The following is an 18,006-nucleotide window of genomic DNA, read 5'->3' as shown; positions in this document are numbered from 1 at the left end:
GCATTAGAATTATTTTTTTAATTAGTCAAGAACATTTCGGGAATCAGAATTTAAAGATAGGTTTTCAATATTGCAAAAAATATTTGTAAAAAAGTGATTTTTTGAACCAAATTTAGTGCAAAATTTTTACATTTGAAGCCCTGTTTTATTTAAACTGACAAATTTGACCCCAATTCTCTATTTTGTCACTCTAAATTTTGAGGACATGTGAAGACAAATAACATTCAATTTTAAATATCTTGAAAAAAGCGTTTACATTTTATTACATTTCGAATAATTTTGCGACTTAAAGAATTACCCAATGATAGAGACAAACAAAAATCGCTGAAAATATTATTAAGTTGTGGTCAATTTTTTCTTTTCTATTCAATTTAATCATTGTGCAATTCTAAACAATATTCATATCATTTTTTTTCGCTAAGTTGATAATACCTTACGGGCAAAAATTACAGTTTTAGTGCAAATACATGTAGGTTAAATCATAGACGCCTATAGTTAACTAAGTGGACCAACTGACTCCACCTTTATTGCAATTTTAAAATGTTTTTGCAACAGATTTCAATGATATACTTGATATAACCACATTGGAAAGTGATATAATTAATTCAATTAATGTGCACAATCACTATTGAAGTCTCAGTTCTTCGGTACTTTCGAATGAATAAGTGACGCATCAAATGAATTGAATTTTTATTACAACTTGAAATTTGCGACTTCCCGTACGTTTCAAATATGCTAAATTGGCCAAAATAATTGAATATATACAAACCGTATATGTACGTGCATGAATATCTTGCCCCCCCCCCCCACCCCCACAAAAAATAAATTAAAAAAACCTTGAAGATAACCTATAATTATACGATATCTGAGTTTACGAGGAAGTCACGAGATAAAAATCCCATCGCCAGGGAAACCAGGACCTGAACAATAATGGAAATATGCAAGTTTAAAGATGTGCATGTGTACATAGAATTTACTAAGGAGTTACTGTAAACAACATTTTTGATGCCTTATGACCAGGCTTGAGCTATGCCTTTTATACATATTTTATTCACACTCAATCAGTATAAACATGTGTAGTACCCATTGCTAGTGTCTAAAATTTGAAGTCATACATCTATGTTTTAGAGTGCTAATTCTGAAATTTTTTGAAATATGTAGACAATATAAAAAAAGTATTCAATGCAACTACAATAATTAATGTAACTCTATATCAAAAACAAAATATGTATATATAAATGCATTGTATTTTGTTTATTGCAGCAAATAAAACATAAACATTACACAGAATCATAGTATATGCTCTTATTTTGCTCTAATTTTATAATGAATTTGTTGCAAAGGAATATGTGTAACAAACCAAAATACATGTATTACTTAACAAGATCAGCGAAATTTTCAGTACAAATCATATATATATAAGTTTTCTAAATACACATGTATAAGAAAAATCTACTACAAACTATAATAAATGCAACCAATTTTTAAGAAAAAGACAAAATTCTGTTTAATATTATACATAAGACAACACATTCAATGTCCATTTAATTTGAAATCTCAAAATGTGCCCAGTCATGCCGATACTAACAGATAGCTTTAATCATGGACACACACTGAGTAACGGTCAAAATGTGGATTGTTCTTCGCAAGTTTCCTCCTCTTCCGATAGACTCCACGCCAGTCTGGTGGTGAAGCGAGGGGAATCAATGGGAGGATCGTCGTCACATTTCCCGAGGTCATCAGTAGGAGATGGAGACCCCAGGCTTGTGTTCGAAGCCACAGTAGACAAGCAGCATTCGTTCTCATCAGACATCGTCGTCGTTTTTGTGGGTGTATCAATGCTGCTGTTAAAAGGAGTGGTGAAATTTTCATCAACGTATCCCCTGTTTGTTTGCCCACCAGATACCTCAGCAGGACCAGTCTCGGTTTCAGTTGGTTCTAGTTTCTCTTCCCTATTTGGCTGAGTATTTTCCCTTCTGTCTGCTAGGAAAATTTTTTCCTGGTTATGTACGTTTGCTGCCAATGTTTTACTTGTTTGTCCGTAGATTGGTTTCGACTGCATTTCAATACATTGTGGAAAACGGGTAGCTGCCTGAAATAAGTGAAATAAACATATCACATTTCTATTGCTTGTTATAAGATATTTACATTCAGTGTATATTTCCCTTTATGTTTGCATTGGAAATCTGCGACGTTCAATTTTCTATGAATACACTTTACTAATTTATGCGCCATGAACACAAATATAAACGTCTTTACGTGTTGAGTATATTCATTTTTGTATGATTAAATGAAACGTTTAATCTTACATAACTAATTTGATATATACTTTTGAAAAATAATCATCAAATCATTTCTGCTCCATAATAAAAAAGAATTTTCTCTACATAGTTTTGGCACTATATTTTTAGTTGCGGAAGGGAACTAAATAACATGTTTATATGGCTGTTCCATGTATGTTTCATATCCCTAACTGAGAGCGTATACAATGGCTTTTACACGACAATACACATAAATTTCACACAAATAGACTTCAGTATGAATATAAATATAAGCACTGAATGCCTTTTTTGGATATCGTCGGTCCTGTAACACACCAAGCGGTGCAGACAAAGGATGATTGCACTTAGCGCCAGGTTTTGGACCCTTTTCGGTCGCCTCTGTTGTGTTTATTTCTTAACATAACATCGCTTGTGTTAAATGTTTTAAAGAGTCTAGTCAATTTCCAACACCAATTAAGATTTTATACTGTGATACAATAAGCTCATTCTCTGTTTTTCTCCTTACAACTTTGTAAAAAAGGAGAATTTTTGCTTATCTGCCCTTGATCAAACGTAAGATTGATATTGATATGCATGAGAGGTGGAGTTGACATTATCAGAATGGTACTAAAATTAGACTAGCATGAATAACAATGCCATGTATAAAATTTCTGTGATCAATCTTTCACCTTGGCAAATTAACGTGTTTGAAAACATTGTCCTAGTTAGCACATAACTGCTACCTTACATGTCACGTGATAGAATTTTGTATTCAAAGAGTTACCTGAGGTGAGAAATCATAATTGTAATATTCAACATGCATCAGCCCTTGGTTACAGCAGGGAAAGCGAAAGCAAGAAGCATTTTTTTTTCTCATTTAAACCATGAGCGCATGTTTGTCTATTAATCTCTTTTTGACATAACTTTGATAATGCAAACATACAACTACTGCTTAATGGAGAACAAAGGACAAACATGCGCTGAATATGTATGAAGTCAGTATAAAAGTAGGCATCTTCATTATTGTATGGAGATTGAAGAAATCTTGATGAAAATAAATTCGTACTTGGTGTCAACATTTAACTCAATTACGTAAAGTTGCAGTTTAGATGTTGACAATTTAAAAGAAAACAATTAAAAGAAAAAAAATCTTCTTTTAAAAGTTTATTTTCTCGCAAATATCGGATGTCCTAAGTGCAGTCATCCTTTCACACCGCGCTAACGCGCAAAATTCAATTTGTCTGCACGTGTGTTACAGGACCGATGACATCCAAAATAAGCATTCATTGGTTAAATGAACACCTTAAGCTATATCGATAAGTACTAGGTTTGACAAATATAATTGCAATTCATCTTTTATTAGCCTTTAGGGGTCTCTGCAATATCTTTAATTCTTATAAATTTCGATTCGATATATTAAAAACTTCTTGAAAATTAACCGAACGTCTTACTGGATGTATTATAGGAGCAATATATCACTTTTCTACATTTTTTTAATCAAACTAAAATGACCTTTTTTGTCAACCACAAGACGCCACGTTCCCTTTGGCCTCGATAATGACTGATTTTTTAGTAAGTTTTTGGAAGAAGGTTAGTATAGCCAAGTATTCGTAAGAGACAATTATCAATTATTTCTGCACTGATTTAGATGCTTTTAAATTATATTAACACATGGACCCGGTTTTTTAATCCGGGAAGGGGAGTCCAAAAGGGGCATTGTTTCCAAAGGGAGTTTCAAAACTTTTTTCGGTAAGTCTGCAATATGAATTCATTGAGACGTATAGAACTTACGGGAGGGGGATGAATAAAAGATTCATCCTTTTTATGGGTGGCTAAAGCCTTGGCAATCTTTTCATAAAAATCCTGTGTGTCTACTTCCAAAGGAGGTACCGAAGAAACATTTTCATCTTCATCTTGGGCACAGTTGTTTTCATTCTCCCAGTTTTCATCCCAGTTTGTATTTGGTGGAGGATGTACAAAGAATTCATCTTCGTCTGATGTGGAATATTTATCAATGTCATTCTTTTCATGAAATATGTCATCCCTCTCAGCATAGGTAAAAAATTTTTGAATACCATCATCCTGTCCAAAAACGAAACAAAATTCCTATGTGGTTAGTTAACATTTTTAAAAATGTATGTTTGGTTTATACGGAAATATATTTGTGTTTCTAGAAACTTACAGTTTCAAAGTTGTCTGTGTTTGATGTTGAATATTTATCTGAAAAAGAAAAGAAAAAAAAACATTGTCACATACCGGTATTCATTAAAAAATATCATGCAAGGAAATTTTAGAAATTGCACAGCATAGATGCCATTTCTGTAGCAGTAGTAATTTTTTTTTTAAAAATGAGATAAAAATAACTCTTTAAGTAAAAATAAAAAATTAAATAAATTTACATAGTTTCTAAACGTTTAGATTAAAAAACCCCACATACTATCCTAGTAAGAAATGATTGCTGATTGTATAAAGATTAATAATGTCAAATAATAAATAGGTAAGTTGAATAATAGCATGTACATTTTCTATTTATTTAAATATATGGTATCATGGCTCTGGATTCTACAGATCACAAGTCTTTGTTATTGTTATGGATTTTTTGTTCGAATGAAATCATATGGAATCCATAATCCTTTATTGGACAAAAAAAAAAAAAAAAAAAAAAAAAAAAAATTTTTTAATACCATGGCTGCCAGTAACAAACGATGAGATGGACTTTTCTGATGCTCTTTTGCTACAAAAAAAATCAAAACAGATAAATCGAATTGTGCATCAATTGATATATATATATCATATATATATATATATATATATATATATATATATATATATATATATATATATATATATATATATATACTGTAAACCAACTTTTATTCGCGTGCGAGAAATTTTCGCGAGGTTAGCAAGAGCCTTGTCGTCGCGAACATTTCTCGCTAAGAATAAATCCTTTGCCTATAGTTTTTATATCAATACAGTCTAGATAAGGTTTGGTCACAAACATTAGTCGTCACGAACCAGTTTATCGGCAGTTAAGCGCGAAATAAAGTCGCCGCGAATGAAAATTGGTGTATATATATATATATATATATATATATATATATATATATATATATATATATATATATATATATATTTATATGACATTTGGACATAATGCAGCTAAAACTTCATAAGGGAAAGGTAGAATTACGAATTACTAAGAACCAGTGCCCGCGGGAAAAAGAACGAGCTAAACCTACATATTCATTAAGAATTGTTTTATCTACATCCCATAATGCTCTCTAATGTTTTCTTACATTGGGCTATGCCAAAAATGGCTAACATTTAACTCGTAATTTACGCTGCCTTGAGATTTGAAGACACGTTCTGAGTACCGCACAATCTTCGGTGAGACCCAAGAGATTCCCTTACATGCTTCCATTCCTTTGTATTGAGTCTATTCTCTTTTTAGAAGTGGACAGGAATAGCCCTCACCCTCTTCTCTTCGCATGTCCTCATATTTTGATTCTGGTAAACGTGTAAATGTCGGAACCGAAGACGGTCTATGCATCGACCCATGTTTCGACTCCAGTTTCCCAGAATTTTCGTAGCAGACCTATTAGGTCTATATTTTAAACATTAACGAATATATAGTTAATTTGGATGAAATGAAATATTCAAAATTCCAATATTTATCACTTCAATATCATTTCATTTTCTTTTTTTGTAAAAAATGATAATTATTCTGCACGGAATAATTATTTTCATACATTAAGAATCGTTTATATCAATTTATAGACCCTAAATTTTCTTGGACAAATCATCAGCAAAAGTACAAATTCCCAATTCGTGATTGCAACTTTGAACACAGAGTAAAGCGTTACGTTGTAGGGGTGAAATCACTTAAGAAAGAAGCATTCTGGGAGTATTGCATAAGCAATACACGTCCTCTACCGGGTTGTGGAAATTGTGAAAACAATGCACTGTTATGCAGAATATCGAACCCAAACATTAAAAAATAGATATATAAAAAGTTAATTTTCTCGAAAATATGTCAACCAGACGCTACAAAAGTGTAAACTTGATCTGAAGTTTGACATTTTGAAGCTATTCAGCAAATTTCATAGTATTCCTCAAACGCATAAAGAAAAAAGTGTGGAAAGCTGAAGTGGACAGACAGACGGACGAACGGACGGATGGACGGACAGACGGACTGACGGACGCATAGGAAAGCTATAGTCCCCTCCGGTTATAAACTGGTAGGGGACTAATACACTGCATTTTGAAAAGTTCACCATGATATGAGCTTGGTTGGTCACATAATCAAATCCTGAAGATTTGATCACGTACCAACCAAGTTCATACCTCGATGAACCTTTTAAAATTGATTTTTATTACTTATATTTACGTTTGAAAAGGACAAATCGTTCAGAATTGTTAATATAACCGAGATTTTATGTTTATGATATTATTTTTAAGGGCAAACACTTAGAAGTTTTGTTGAGTGCATTGTAATCAAACACGTATGGACATTCCACATAAAGACTAACCCTAAATATAACTACAAATGGAACAAATTATACTTACTTCAAAAAATAAACTTTCCTAAAAATGAAATAAAGAAAAATATTAGTTTTAATGCATAAAGTATAAGAATGATAAATAACAATTCTGCCAACCTTTTTAAATTATGTAAAAAAAACTTTTGAATACAAATTTGTTATAGAAATTATTATCTTACCCTCTCTGGGTCCTGTATCTGTAGATAGCTATAATTATCAGTACGAGGATTATGATCACCATCAGCACAATGACAAAAATCATCCACACCTCAAACTCACAGTTGGGATTGTCTGAGGGACAAACACAGCGGTAACTGTCCAGGTCATTGTAACAGACAAATGGAGGAACACAGGGGTCACTCAGACACTCGTTCACATCCTCTGTACAGTATTTACCCTGGTACCCTCCTCTACACACACATCTATAGTAGGCGTCAAAGCTGTGGGTCCGGTGTGTGTCCTCACAGGGGTATATTCCAGTCGCTGTAAAATTGTGTCTATTCGTCACATTCAACTTTCAACGTTTGTTAAAAAATATTGAATTCATTTAACTTCAGAGTAGTTTATTTCTTCAATAATTTAAAAAGCATGTAGATAGCAAATTGCTATTGCAATGCATTACCACTTGTATTGTGACTTAAACTATTTGTACCTTTGCATTTCCCGTTGTTGTGACATGGCATCTCCATGATGCCAAACTTAATATTTATAGGTAGAGAGGTCTGGTTGGAACTGTCTTCAAAGTAAAAACTAACTGTGAAATTTCCAAAAACATTCTTTGGCTGTGTGAATTCAATGATGTAGGTTAACCAGGACAATTCTGGTGCAGGATGGGGAAGGTTCTGTGTGAAGTTGTCTGAACATGGCATCATGGTGGGCTGAAAATCATTGTGTTACAAAATATCAGCTTTAGAGAAAAAGTCATGGCGTTCAAACGAAATAATTTCAAACACTATATATATCGGAGGTATTTGTTTCATATTGATCGATAAACAAATTCAAAATGTCTTACAAGGGACCAGTTTCCATTCACTTTAGTCCTTTAAAATCAACTTTTAATTCAAAACTCAATTTCACATCATTGCAACATCAAACATAGAATATGCATGTGTTTGTAATTGATTTAACAAATGGTGACCATAAAGTAGTTTTCTTAAAAATGATTAAATGTTTTTTTTTAGCTGAATTCTGCTCCTTACCAAAATTCTATCATAACTATTGCAGTCTTTTAAAAGTTGAGGAACTTGTCTGCTTTCCTCAATTAAAGTAAAGTTGAGGTTGGAAGGATTTGACATCACGATATTTAATATATCACTCTTTTCAACATCATAAGCCCCAATCCTTGCTTTCCAGAGCCCATTCGCATTGAAGTTGAAATCATTGATAGCCTCAAGTAGTATCTGTAGTTAAGAGACAGTTTAATATCAGTCTTATTAGGAATAGCCCCCCGTTTTATCATTTGTAACAAATAATAAAATATAAGGGCGTTTTTTAATCAGACTGAATAAGATATATAATTTGTGCATGTACGTTTAAGCAGAAAACGTGCTAAATGTGCAATAACTTCTGATCATGAATGCTACACATTGCTTACGCATCTAATGGCTTGATTTTCAAAGTATGTGGTCGTAATTTTTTTTTGAAAAAAAAAAATGAAATTATTTTATATACGACAATCCATAATAATTTACAATAAAATCTATTTACATGCTTTTGTAATTACTTTCGTATTTCATTAGACGTTTAGAATGGATATTTTTGCCAATGCTCAGCAATTTTTCAGTAACGCAATGCAAATGCTATGAATTTCAGCGACGTCCTTTGTAACTTGTATACCTTTTCCATTACCGTTATTCAAATTGATGTTTTCGAATTTGATTTCAGAAATGTTTCATTATGTGTTTTTCTTCAATTAACACATAGCAAAGAATTCATTGTACATACAACAGTATCCTCCGTGATATCTTCGTTCCCAAGAAATAATCCATGTCGTGTTAGAAAGACAACAGGAGGGTCGTTGATTGGTTGGATGTAGACATTGATGGTTACGTGGGAGCTGCTTGGTGGGATATCTGTGCTGGTCTGGTTCTCTTTCAGCAGGATGTTGATTTCTTCATCTCCAAAGCAGTCAAGACATGGAGTATACACCAAGCTAAGAAAAAGATGAGAAAAGTCAAGAAAGCAAATTATTTTCTTCGTTAAAAAATTATTGAATCTAATCATATTTAATTTGAAGCAGAAAAAAAAAATTTAAACGAGTATTTTTCTTTCTAAAAAAATTAACCACCAAAAAAAATACATACAATCCATCACTAGAAAGGGAAACTTCGCCTCTTTGTGTTTTGTTTAAGAGGGAGAAAATAACGCTGTCTCCCTCTTCATCTACTGCTGAAAGCTGATAGTGCAAAGTTCCTATAAGAATGAAACAAAATATCGTTCAGTCTTCAATATACAATGTAACCTACCAGTATGCCGAGAAAGAAATTATCTCTAAAAAATTCACTGCTGACATCCGTTGCTATTTATTTGCATTTCATTAATATTAGAATGCTAGAACAGTGTACATTTGACACAACTGTGATTTGTCTAGATGCTTCATAGAAAAAAGTAGACAATAATCTCGTTACCCGAGTCTTCCATTATGTTGACTTGAGTTTGACTGTCCAGTACTGGTGCAGAATTATAAATAGAGGCACTTGTGACACACAGAATGAACATTGTCTCCTTCTCATAATACTCTGTCGGAGTTGTTGCTCTTTTCCTCCTTGTCATTATTTCATTAATCTTGCTTTCTGTGTGAGTATTGCACACCTGTACAACACAAATAAATTACTCATTGATTAACGAAATCTTATCTGGCGCATGCAATGTTTGTTATTTCATTCACATTTTGTAACTTATTAAACAGTTGATGAATGTACTGTACCTTGACAGACATGGTTTGTTTGTCTGGGTGGTAGACTTCCTGTTCTTCTGGAGGGAGATGTTTACAAGTTCTGCTTGAGATCTCCCAGTACTGCATCACTGAAATATCGAACAATTATGTGTTACACAAAATGAACTTAATAAGGTTTCTGAAGATTGATTGTCAAATGATTAGAATTATTGGGGAAGGTTTGTTGTTTAAAAGTACTGCTGCTTGCAAAATTATATGCCTTTGACGCATGGATACAAATACTACAGTACCCGTTGTTTAAAGATAACTTTTATCTTGAATTGAGTTAACATTTAAAAAAAAATTGAATATCTTTAGTCCAAAATTGTTTTAAAAAAGATTTGAAAATGTTATTTAGACAATAAAATGATTTATTTGGTGATTTATGTTGGTATGAAGGTAGGGAGCATTGCAGAAAAAATACATAACCCGCGTTAGGTTATTTTCCCTGCAATAATGACTACCTATGTAATCTGTAGAATCATTCAAGATAACATTTTATTGTTTATACTTCATACTTGTTCTTGAAATAATTATTGAGTTAAACATAATGAAGAGTTTTAAGTAACTAACTTATGGTTAATGTACATAGTACGTTTAATAAAATAAATAGAAATAATTACTCTTCTTATAAGAGAATACTAGTCTGACTAATTTAACTTAGGTTGTTAATGTTGTAATGCAGTTGCAATTGAAAATGTATTTTCACGTTTTGCTACAAAGTTTTACATTTTCCTTGGTCTTGAACGGTTTTATAAGAAGTCTTTAAACTTTAGAATAGACAAACATGTGCAAATAAGATCAAAATTGTGTGCACTGTTAATTATTTTCGTTTTTAACAAAGAACTATATCTTAGAGGTGATTATGTGTTTCTTTTTTGTATGAATAAATCCCCAAAAATAGAAATGTTATGTATAAACAAACCTGGATTCCAATGAAGCAACATGGTTCTGTTGCCTGTGGTAACGTGGCCCACACTGTCAGGATATGTAATGACTACAGGACCTGGCATTGGCACATTGCCAAGAGGAACAATAGAAAAGGCAAAATTCTGTCCAAAAAGCCTGAAATATTCAAATAATGCAAAGTAAATCCCAAAGGCTAAACAAGTTAAAAAACAACCCTTTTAATGAGAGGAACCTGAGAAAAGTTATGAGATTATATATTATATATAGTATTTGATTGACCTTTTGTATAAAAGTCTTTCCACCATGTCTTTAGATGTTTCTGGATTCTTGATATAAGGAACATAATCTATGGAGGCGTCTGAGCGATAGTCTTTGGTCAGATCAGACTCACTCAATTTAGTAACAACAATAGCTTGGCCATCTGCTAGACCTGGCGATAGACGGAGTATAAATAGTTAGATAAACTGTTCAATTTAAATCTGTACATCTACATGCATAATGATATGTCTTCTATAGATTTCGGTTTATATATTTGATGATATTTTATTCTTAACACAATTACCACTTGGTGTCTGGATATCAAGCTCTGCTGCTGCTCTTTTCCTACTCGTAATTGAGAGCTTCTCTTCAATGGCGCTTCCATTGGTTGAGGTAGCCACCACAGAATCACTGTTGGTGATGACCACCACCCCTAGACTTTTGTTAGTACACAGCATTGCTTCGTTACACAGCCGCATGGTAACAAACATCTGCTGGCCCACCGGCATGGTAAAACTATTGGAAGCAGAGCTATTGGTGTTTGTGTAATCCTGATAGGGTTTCAAGTCTGATAGTTTTCTGACCTCTACTCCGTTTATCCAGAGAGCTCCATCTTTGATTTCAGCAGAGCCAGACATATTGTAACCAACCCAGGTACAAGGTATAATGTCATCTGTTTCCTCTTCTGATCCAACACAGAGATCTATAATCCGTTCAATTAATATAGTTAGATAAATTCAGTACATAAAATGAAACATTTTATAGATTTTTTAAAAATTGACACATAGTAAACTCAGAATAAGTATCTACATTCTTGTATAAAAATTTGATTACCTAAAATGGTTTAAATATTGCCTCATCAAATGTTGGTCATTTGTTATTCAATAAAATACAATTAACATTCACACAACTGAAATAATTCTTTTTTTTCCCTTTTTGTTAAAAAGTACGGTGGTTTCAATAATATATAAGGGTATCAATTTTCGTGGATGAAGTAAAAATCAGAGTTTCAAGGATAGGTAAATTCGTGGCCAATGACCCTATTAATACAAAATGTTAATAGAAATTGCATTTCGATGAACATTTAATTTCGTGGATCAACTAAACAACGAAATCCACGAAAATTGGTATTCAACGAATATTGATGAAACCACAGTAACCAACTATATTTTAAACTTTTCTTGTTGGTCATTTCCTGTTTGTTAAAAAGTATCCAACTATATTTTAAAACTTTTCTTGTTGGTCATTTGTTCAAAAACATAAATCGTAATTTGTAATTATGAGTAAGAAAATATAATCGCAAAATTCAGTATTGCTAAAAATTCTGGCATTATTCTTCTTCTACTCTTGATTTCACACACCGTATCTGTTGACAGAGGGGTCTTCAGATTTGGTGAAAGTAAAGCCAACTGAGTTAGGATCCTGTTGTTGAAGAGAGTCTTTAGGATACACTTCCTCTAAGAAATGAAATGTGCCAGGTATTGTGTTGTTCACAGAGTCGACATCTGGTGGAATCAGCTTCACAATCACTCCTGTGTACAAAACAAGTATCAACTTTATTCATTAGACTTTCTAAGCCTGTATTAATGGAAAATTTCGTGCCAATTGACATTTATAACATACCTCCAGTGTCTATGTATGTTGTATTTAGTCCTGCACCATTAGAACAAATGAAGCTGGCATAGTATGTTTTGTTATGTTCTAAAACTCCACCCAGCCTTTTGTTGATTCCTATGATACTCTGACCCGTAGAAGTGTAATTTTGAATATCTGTTGCTCCAGGTGAAGTACCAATAGCCCAGAAGTTTTCCTGAAAAACCCCCCAGTATCAATCATAATCAGAATTCATTTTCTAAATGCACAAAGTATAAGAGTCTCACATTCGCTTGTTAATTAAGAAATCAGTGTGTCTATCCTCATCCACTCATGAGTACATACATGTACATTATGTAGTACATATTTTTCATCATCGTTACAGTACCCACAACGTTATTTGTACATCTCTATCTTTTCCTACCGCGAATCAATTCTGTCGTATAGTGCATGTTTACTGTGCCAATGAGCATTAATCCTATCAGGTTTATCGTTTAATATAACAGTTTATTTTTCGTTTATCCTATTGTGTTAATCGTAGCGTTCCTCTTTGTAACCAAGTAATTTTACTTTGAAGTTACAAATCATTCAATGCGCCGACAATTCCTCATACAATTTTATCTTGCATTCTATCATACTAGTATCCAGATTCATTAGACCAATATCCAAAACAGAAAATACCCCCATATAAATAATATCAGTAAGTAATGAAAATGAAAGATTTATGTGAATAATCGGTATTCTTAGAAACAAGGTAACATATTTACGTGTATATCAAACATCGTAGGCGGAGGGTAAAACTGCGAAAACATTAGCTTGTATATAATATAATTCGTCATTTTAAGCATAGTTTTTACAAAAACATCAAAAAAATATTTGTAATGCATAATTATTAAATTAAAGCAAGAGTTAATGTTTTAACTGAACACACTATTTTCCGTGTGATTTAAGATTTAATGTCAGGATGAGATGTTTGCGGCGATCGGCTGGGCTGTACGGTATATGTAAAAGTATAAGTAAAAAGAAATTTTGCCGATATCCTGTTTCGTACGTGTTTTTTTTTTTCAAAATAAAATTTTGCCATTACAAGGTTAATAATGAAGATCGTTTAGAGCATTAATACGTTTATCATGAACATCGTTTATTCTTTTTTATCGTGTATCAATCATGTCCTATCGTGCGTGTATCCTATTATATCGTGCGTGTTTGCTGTTCTGTCGTGCGTTTATTCTTTCATATCGTGCGTGAATTCTATCCTATCGTTTATCTTTCAAAAAATAACGTTGAGGGTGCTCTACATGTACATTCTTATATTTAGATTATTCAAAAATGTAACACAGTTTTTGATTGGCAAATTAGGTAGTTATATATGCAAAAAACGTTTTCACTTCTTTGAAATGATAGGCAACACCATTCAGGGAGACGAATTTGCTCAAACTTAAGAGGCATACTTTGTCATAGGTTTTGAAAATGTATAATGATCAAAAGTTAATAAAACATTTTAATTAGATAACTACTCGTTTTACATAGACAACTGATATGGAACATTTAAAATTTTAAAATATTTACGTGCTTCAAATTAGAAGTGCCAAATCTCGGATTAGATTTGCATATTGTACATGTACGGTATATCAAATTCTTTCTTCAACTAATTGCTAGAGTTTATCCGTACCATAATATCACTTTCTTTGTCATCACATTTCCAGATACATTTTATCGTGTCATTGGATTTCTGAAATTTGACAGGAGTATATTCTCCTTGTCCTACATCGTAGTAAAAGATGGCACTCATGACTTCTTGGTCAAACACAGGAGGTGAATCGTCGATATAAAATCCATTGGAGGAAGCTACAGCTGTGTCTCCCGATCCTGTCACACCTCTCACTGCAAATGAAATTGGAGGGCTACATTGAGTGATACAAAAGTTTAGAATTTCTACCTTTATGTGTTATTTGTAGATCCGTGTGATTTTATATTTATATTTTCATGCTATCCATTAAAACAATCATTAGATTTATAACATTGAAATAACATTGCTACATATAGCTTAATTTACTAGTACCAAAATATATACTAAGTAAACGATAAATGTATTTCCGCCATATTTATTCTAAATATATCATCCATTATAATTCTAATTGTGATCATTTAAAATTATCATAAGGATGGCTCAATTGTATATAAAGCACCTGTGAAATAGTAAGTAACGATTTGTTGTATTTCATGACCAGTGTCATTCACTATTATTTTCTTCGATGGTAAGGTAAGATTTGAGAGGGTGAAGGTTTTCAGTACAGTTTCTGCAATTTCACAGGATTCATCGCAAGCATATCTAGAACATTCGTCTATACATGGAATACATGGATGTTCTATCTGTAAAAACCCCAAAACCAAAATGACTGAGAATTTTCTCTGCAACAAAAGACGAAAAAAAAAGAAATGTATGAGAGATCGATAAATATTATAAAGCATCTTAATGAAGCACCTCTCTAAACGCTGCAGCATCATCAGTCATTGATGTTGTGCCCACACCTGCTTCATACTTCATGATGGGGTTGGTGAAACTGACAAACTGCTGACCAGATCTACACAGAGTTCCTACAGGGGGTGGCATTACGAGAGAAGAAACTGAAGCTCTAGCTGACCAAACACTGAACTTGTCCGAGTGTTCTGGTAACTGGTTCAGGCGTTTGAACACATGAAGGAACAGTAAAGCTTCAGTTGACAGATGAGGGACATCACAGATCTCATTCAGGAAGTCGTCATCCATGTACACCATCATGCAAATTACAGTCTACAAAAGAAAATCCTCAGAAGATGCACAAAGCTCCCACTATAGATTCATAAACGGAATCACATGATTTTAAGTAGAACATTTCGTCAAATATACTATATATTTTTTTCTTGAAAATTAAATTTTCAACAGTCGGATAAGGTGCTACGATAGCATGCTTACAGAAGTAGCCTCCTCATTTTTGACAGCAAATTCCACTTTATAATTATGAAAACCATCGCTTGGATCAACGTCAATCTCAGTAACCAAGTTTCTCATTCTGCTTGTGTCATTGAAATATCTGCACCAGGACACAATGAATGCACTTGTGTTGGTTTTCAAGTTTGCTGTCAAACAATAGATATTAAAACGGTCAATTGAATTTCAAAATTCGAAGGCATAATCTTTATTCATCAAGGCTTAAAATGCATACACTTGTCAAGTTTACAAAAAACCCAAACAATTAGAATTATTTTTACCAAATAAAATAATTTTGGAAGATTAAATATTTTAGAGTATTTAGATATGCTTTTTGGTGATAATAATTACAGACCATGCACTTTAATAAAGACATTTAAGAAAAAATAAACCACCTGAATAGATCTGCACTCCACAAGAGTCTTCTGCTGTACTAGTTGTAACACCAGGCTTGTAAATGACACTTGACCCTTGTTTGTCAACCACGTCATACGGAGAGAAGGTCACATTTTCTGGTGTGGTGGTGGTAGGGGCAGGGGTGGTGGTGAATGTCTCATTCAAATAAAAACCTTGGTTCATTAAGTAGCTTGTACAGTTGCAGCCGGAGCACCACTAGATATAATCCAGTGAATATAATAATTGAACATATCGTGTTGCTGTTTAATAACAGACACATTGCAAATATATCCAAATATATACACGTAATACTTCTGTTTTAGTATGCTATTTAGAGTCGTAACTGTCATTTTCATTCAAACAATCATTTAAGAAAACAGCTAGGTAAAAGAACATGTGTACTGTTAAACTCAGATCACTCTTCATCATGTCCTTTCCTATTTTTATTGTGATTTTTATAAATAGCGACTCTGTAATTTGTTATTCCAGTTAATAGCCTCTTGATATAATTTTTCTTTTTTTCTATTTACAAACTTTACTTATGGGAAGGCAGAGGTCGACATTTGATGAGTAACATTGAAATTATACACGTACTTGAGGTAACGGATCTACAAAACAGCAGTCGCAGTTGACAAACTCTGCCTCTGGCTGATACTTGTATGTGGCAATGCCCTCCTCTGGACCATCCCAAAACAATATCTCTGTTACCGCCTCCCCATCCCGACCAGCAGCTTGTAATCTTATCTGATATTGTAATTAATTCATTTTATTTAGTTAGACATTATATTAGTATATATTTTTTTGATGGAACAATTTTACTCAACAATACCATAAAGACAATTTTCAGTATAAAATAAAGTTAGAATTCTTGGATTTTTACCAATATGTATATACAATATTACTGATATTCAATATCACTTAATATCAGTAGTAAAACCTTGTAGGTGCCACCATTGTAGAGTTCTGCTCTTCTGTAGATAGCACCAGCTCCCATGATGTCTCTGTTGGTAGAATCTTTGGTGAGGACAAGTTTAATGTCTACAATGTCCTCGACAGGGGCTGGAATGACATACTTGTCCTCATACTTTATCATCCAGGCTTCTCCATCAGGATCCAGCATCCCAAGCTTATTCAGATGTCTCCATTCAGTGTTGTCCCTCATTGATATTTCCTGATCAGGACAGGTGTGTTGCAGGAAATAGGGATTGGCAAAATGTAGGAAAGTTCCTGTATAGCCAATATTAAACAAAATAATCAATATTCCTTAGTTATGTTCATATTCATAATCCTATTTCGGCTAGGGTCATTATCATCAAGTCTCAGAAACATTTTTCCTTTTTCAAGAAAAATTATCTATCGTACATCAGTCATATACTACATGTAAAAACCGTTACTTATGTTTAACTATTTACATAACTTGCGAAAGTCAATATCAATAAATTGGTATCGAGGTTATAAGCAAGGGAGTATATTATTAAAATATTAATTTTGCCTTGGCAAAAGGTTGGATCATAGAACCACAGTCGGTCACTCTGGAAATTTATTCCATTCTTGACTACCCCAGGACTTGGAAGAGTAAAGTCAACAAATACTGGAGGAGACTCTATCACCACAGACAGACCAGCGCAGTTAATCACTCGCAGCTTCACAAAGTAGGGAACATTTTTCTGAAAAAAAACCTCATCTTCTTCAACATTGCTGACTAGCATATATGATTAGATTTTATTTACATAGTTTTACAGTATCTGTAAAGTTAAATAATTCAATCAAAGATATTCTGATTTTTTACCTCAAGTTGTTGGTCCACCAACTGGTAGAAGGAGTAGTTTCTACTAAGTGTTATCCAATCAGTGACTAGGACTATCTCACTGTTTTTCTGGCAGGTTTTATTCTTCCATAGGGATACCTCAAACGTAGAAATTCCAGACTGAAAGTCTTCAAATCCCTCCCAGGTTACATTTATGCTACTGTTGTCAGTGGTATAAGCCATCTTATGAAGAACGTACCAAAATAAAACAAAAATCATAAGCGAACTCTTTTGTTAAAGAACAAGTTATTCTATTGTTCTGGAAGTATCCGATTATAACAGGCCGTATTCAAATTAACACTTACTACTGAACAAATAAATACTGATTCATT

General features: G+C 33.0%; 1 protein-coding gene across 1 annotated transcript in view; it reads right to left on the bottom strand.

Moving 5' to 3' along the window:
- Positions 1-695: 695 nt before the first annotated feature.
- LOC128183252 (uncharacterized) overlaps positions 696-18,006 on the bottom strand; it is a 181,761-nt gene continuing 164,450 nt past the window's right edge. Inside the window, exons 192-217 of the mRNA XM_052852197.1 lie at positions 17,657-17,857; positions 17,360-17,534; positions 16,805-17,094; positions 16,462-16,611; positions 15,867-16,083; positions 15,457-15,620; positions 14,986-15,294; positions 14,690-14,873; positions 14,173-14,384; positions 12,531-12,717; positions 12,269-12,439; positions 11,212-11,610; positions 10,929-11,079; positions 10,666-10,805; positions 9,732-9,829; positions 9,433-9,616; positions 9,109-9,217; positions 8,750-8,957; positions 8,005-8,205; positions 7,458-7,683; positions 6,985-7,288; positions 6,831-6,848; positions 4,946-4,995; positions 4,444-4,481; positions 4,053-4,343; positions 696-2,092 (exon numbers count right to left, since the gene is read on the bottom strand). Of these exons, the coding sequence (XP_052708157.1) occupies positions 1,625-2,092; positions 4,053-4,343; positions 4,444-4,481; positions 4,946-4,995; positions 6,831-6,848; positions 6,985-7,288; positions 7,458-7,683; positions 8,005-8,205; positions 8,750-8,957; positions 9,109-9,217; positions 9,433-9,616; positions 9,732-9,829; positions 10,666-10,805; positions 10,929-11,079; positions 11,212-11,610; positions 12,269-12,439; positions 12,531-12,717; positions 14,173-14,384; positions 14,690-14,873; positions 14,986-15,294; positions 15,457-15,620; positions 15,867-16,083; positions 16,462-16,611; positions 16,805-17,094; positions 17,360-17,534; positions 17,657-17,857 (5,145 nt within the window). The 3' untranslated portion in view covers positions 696-1,624. The remainder of the gene's footprint in view (positions 2,093-4,052; positions 4,344-4,443; positions 4,482-4,945; positions 4,996-6,830; positions 6,849-6,984; positions 7,289-7,457; positions 7,684-8,004; positions 8,206-8,749; positions 8,958-9,108; positions 9,218-9,432; positions 9,617-9,731; positions 9,830-10,665; positions 10,806-10,928; positions 11,080-11,211; positions 11,611-12,268; positions 12,440-12,530; positions 12,718-14,172; positions 14,385-14,689; positions 14,874-14,985; positions 15,295-15,456; positions 15,621-15,866; positions 16,084-16,461; positions 16,612-16,804; positions 17,095-17,359; positions 17,535-17,656; positions 17,858-18,006) is intronic.

This window comes from Crassostrea angulata, chromosome 5 (assembly GCF_025612915.1).
Source record: "Crassostrea angulata isolate pt1a10 chromosome 5, ASM2561291v2, whole genome shotgun sequence".
Taxonomy (NCBI): Eukaryota; Metazoa; Mollusca; class Bivalvia; order Ostreida; family Ostreidae; genus Magallana; species Magallana angulata.
Note: the sequence above shows the minus strand (reverse complement) of the source record. Positions and strands in the feature narration are given on the sequence as shown.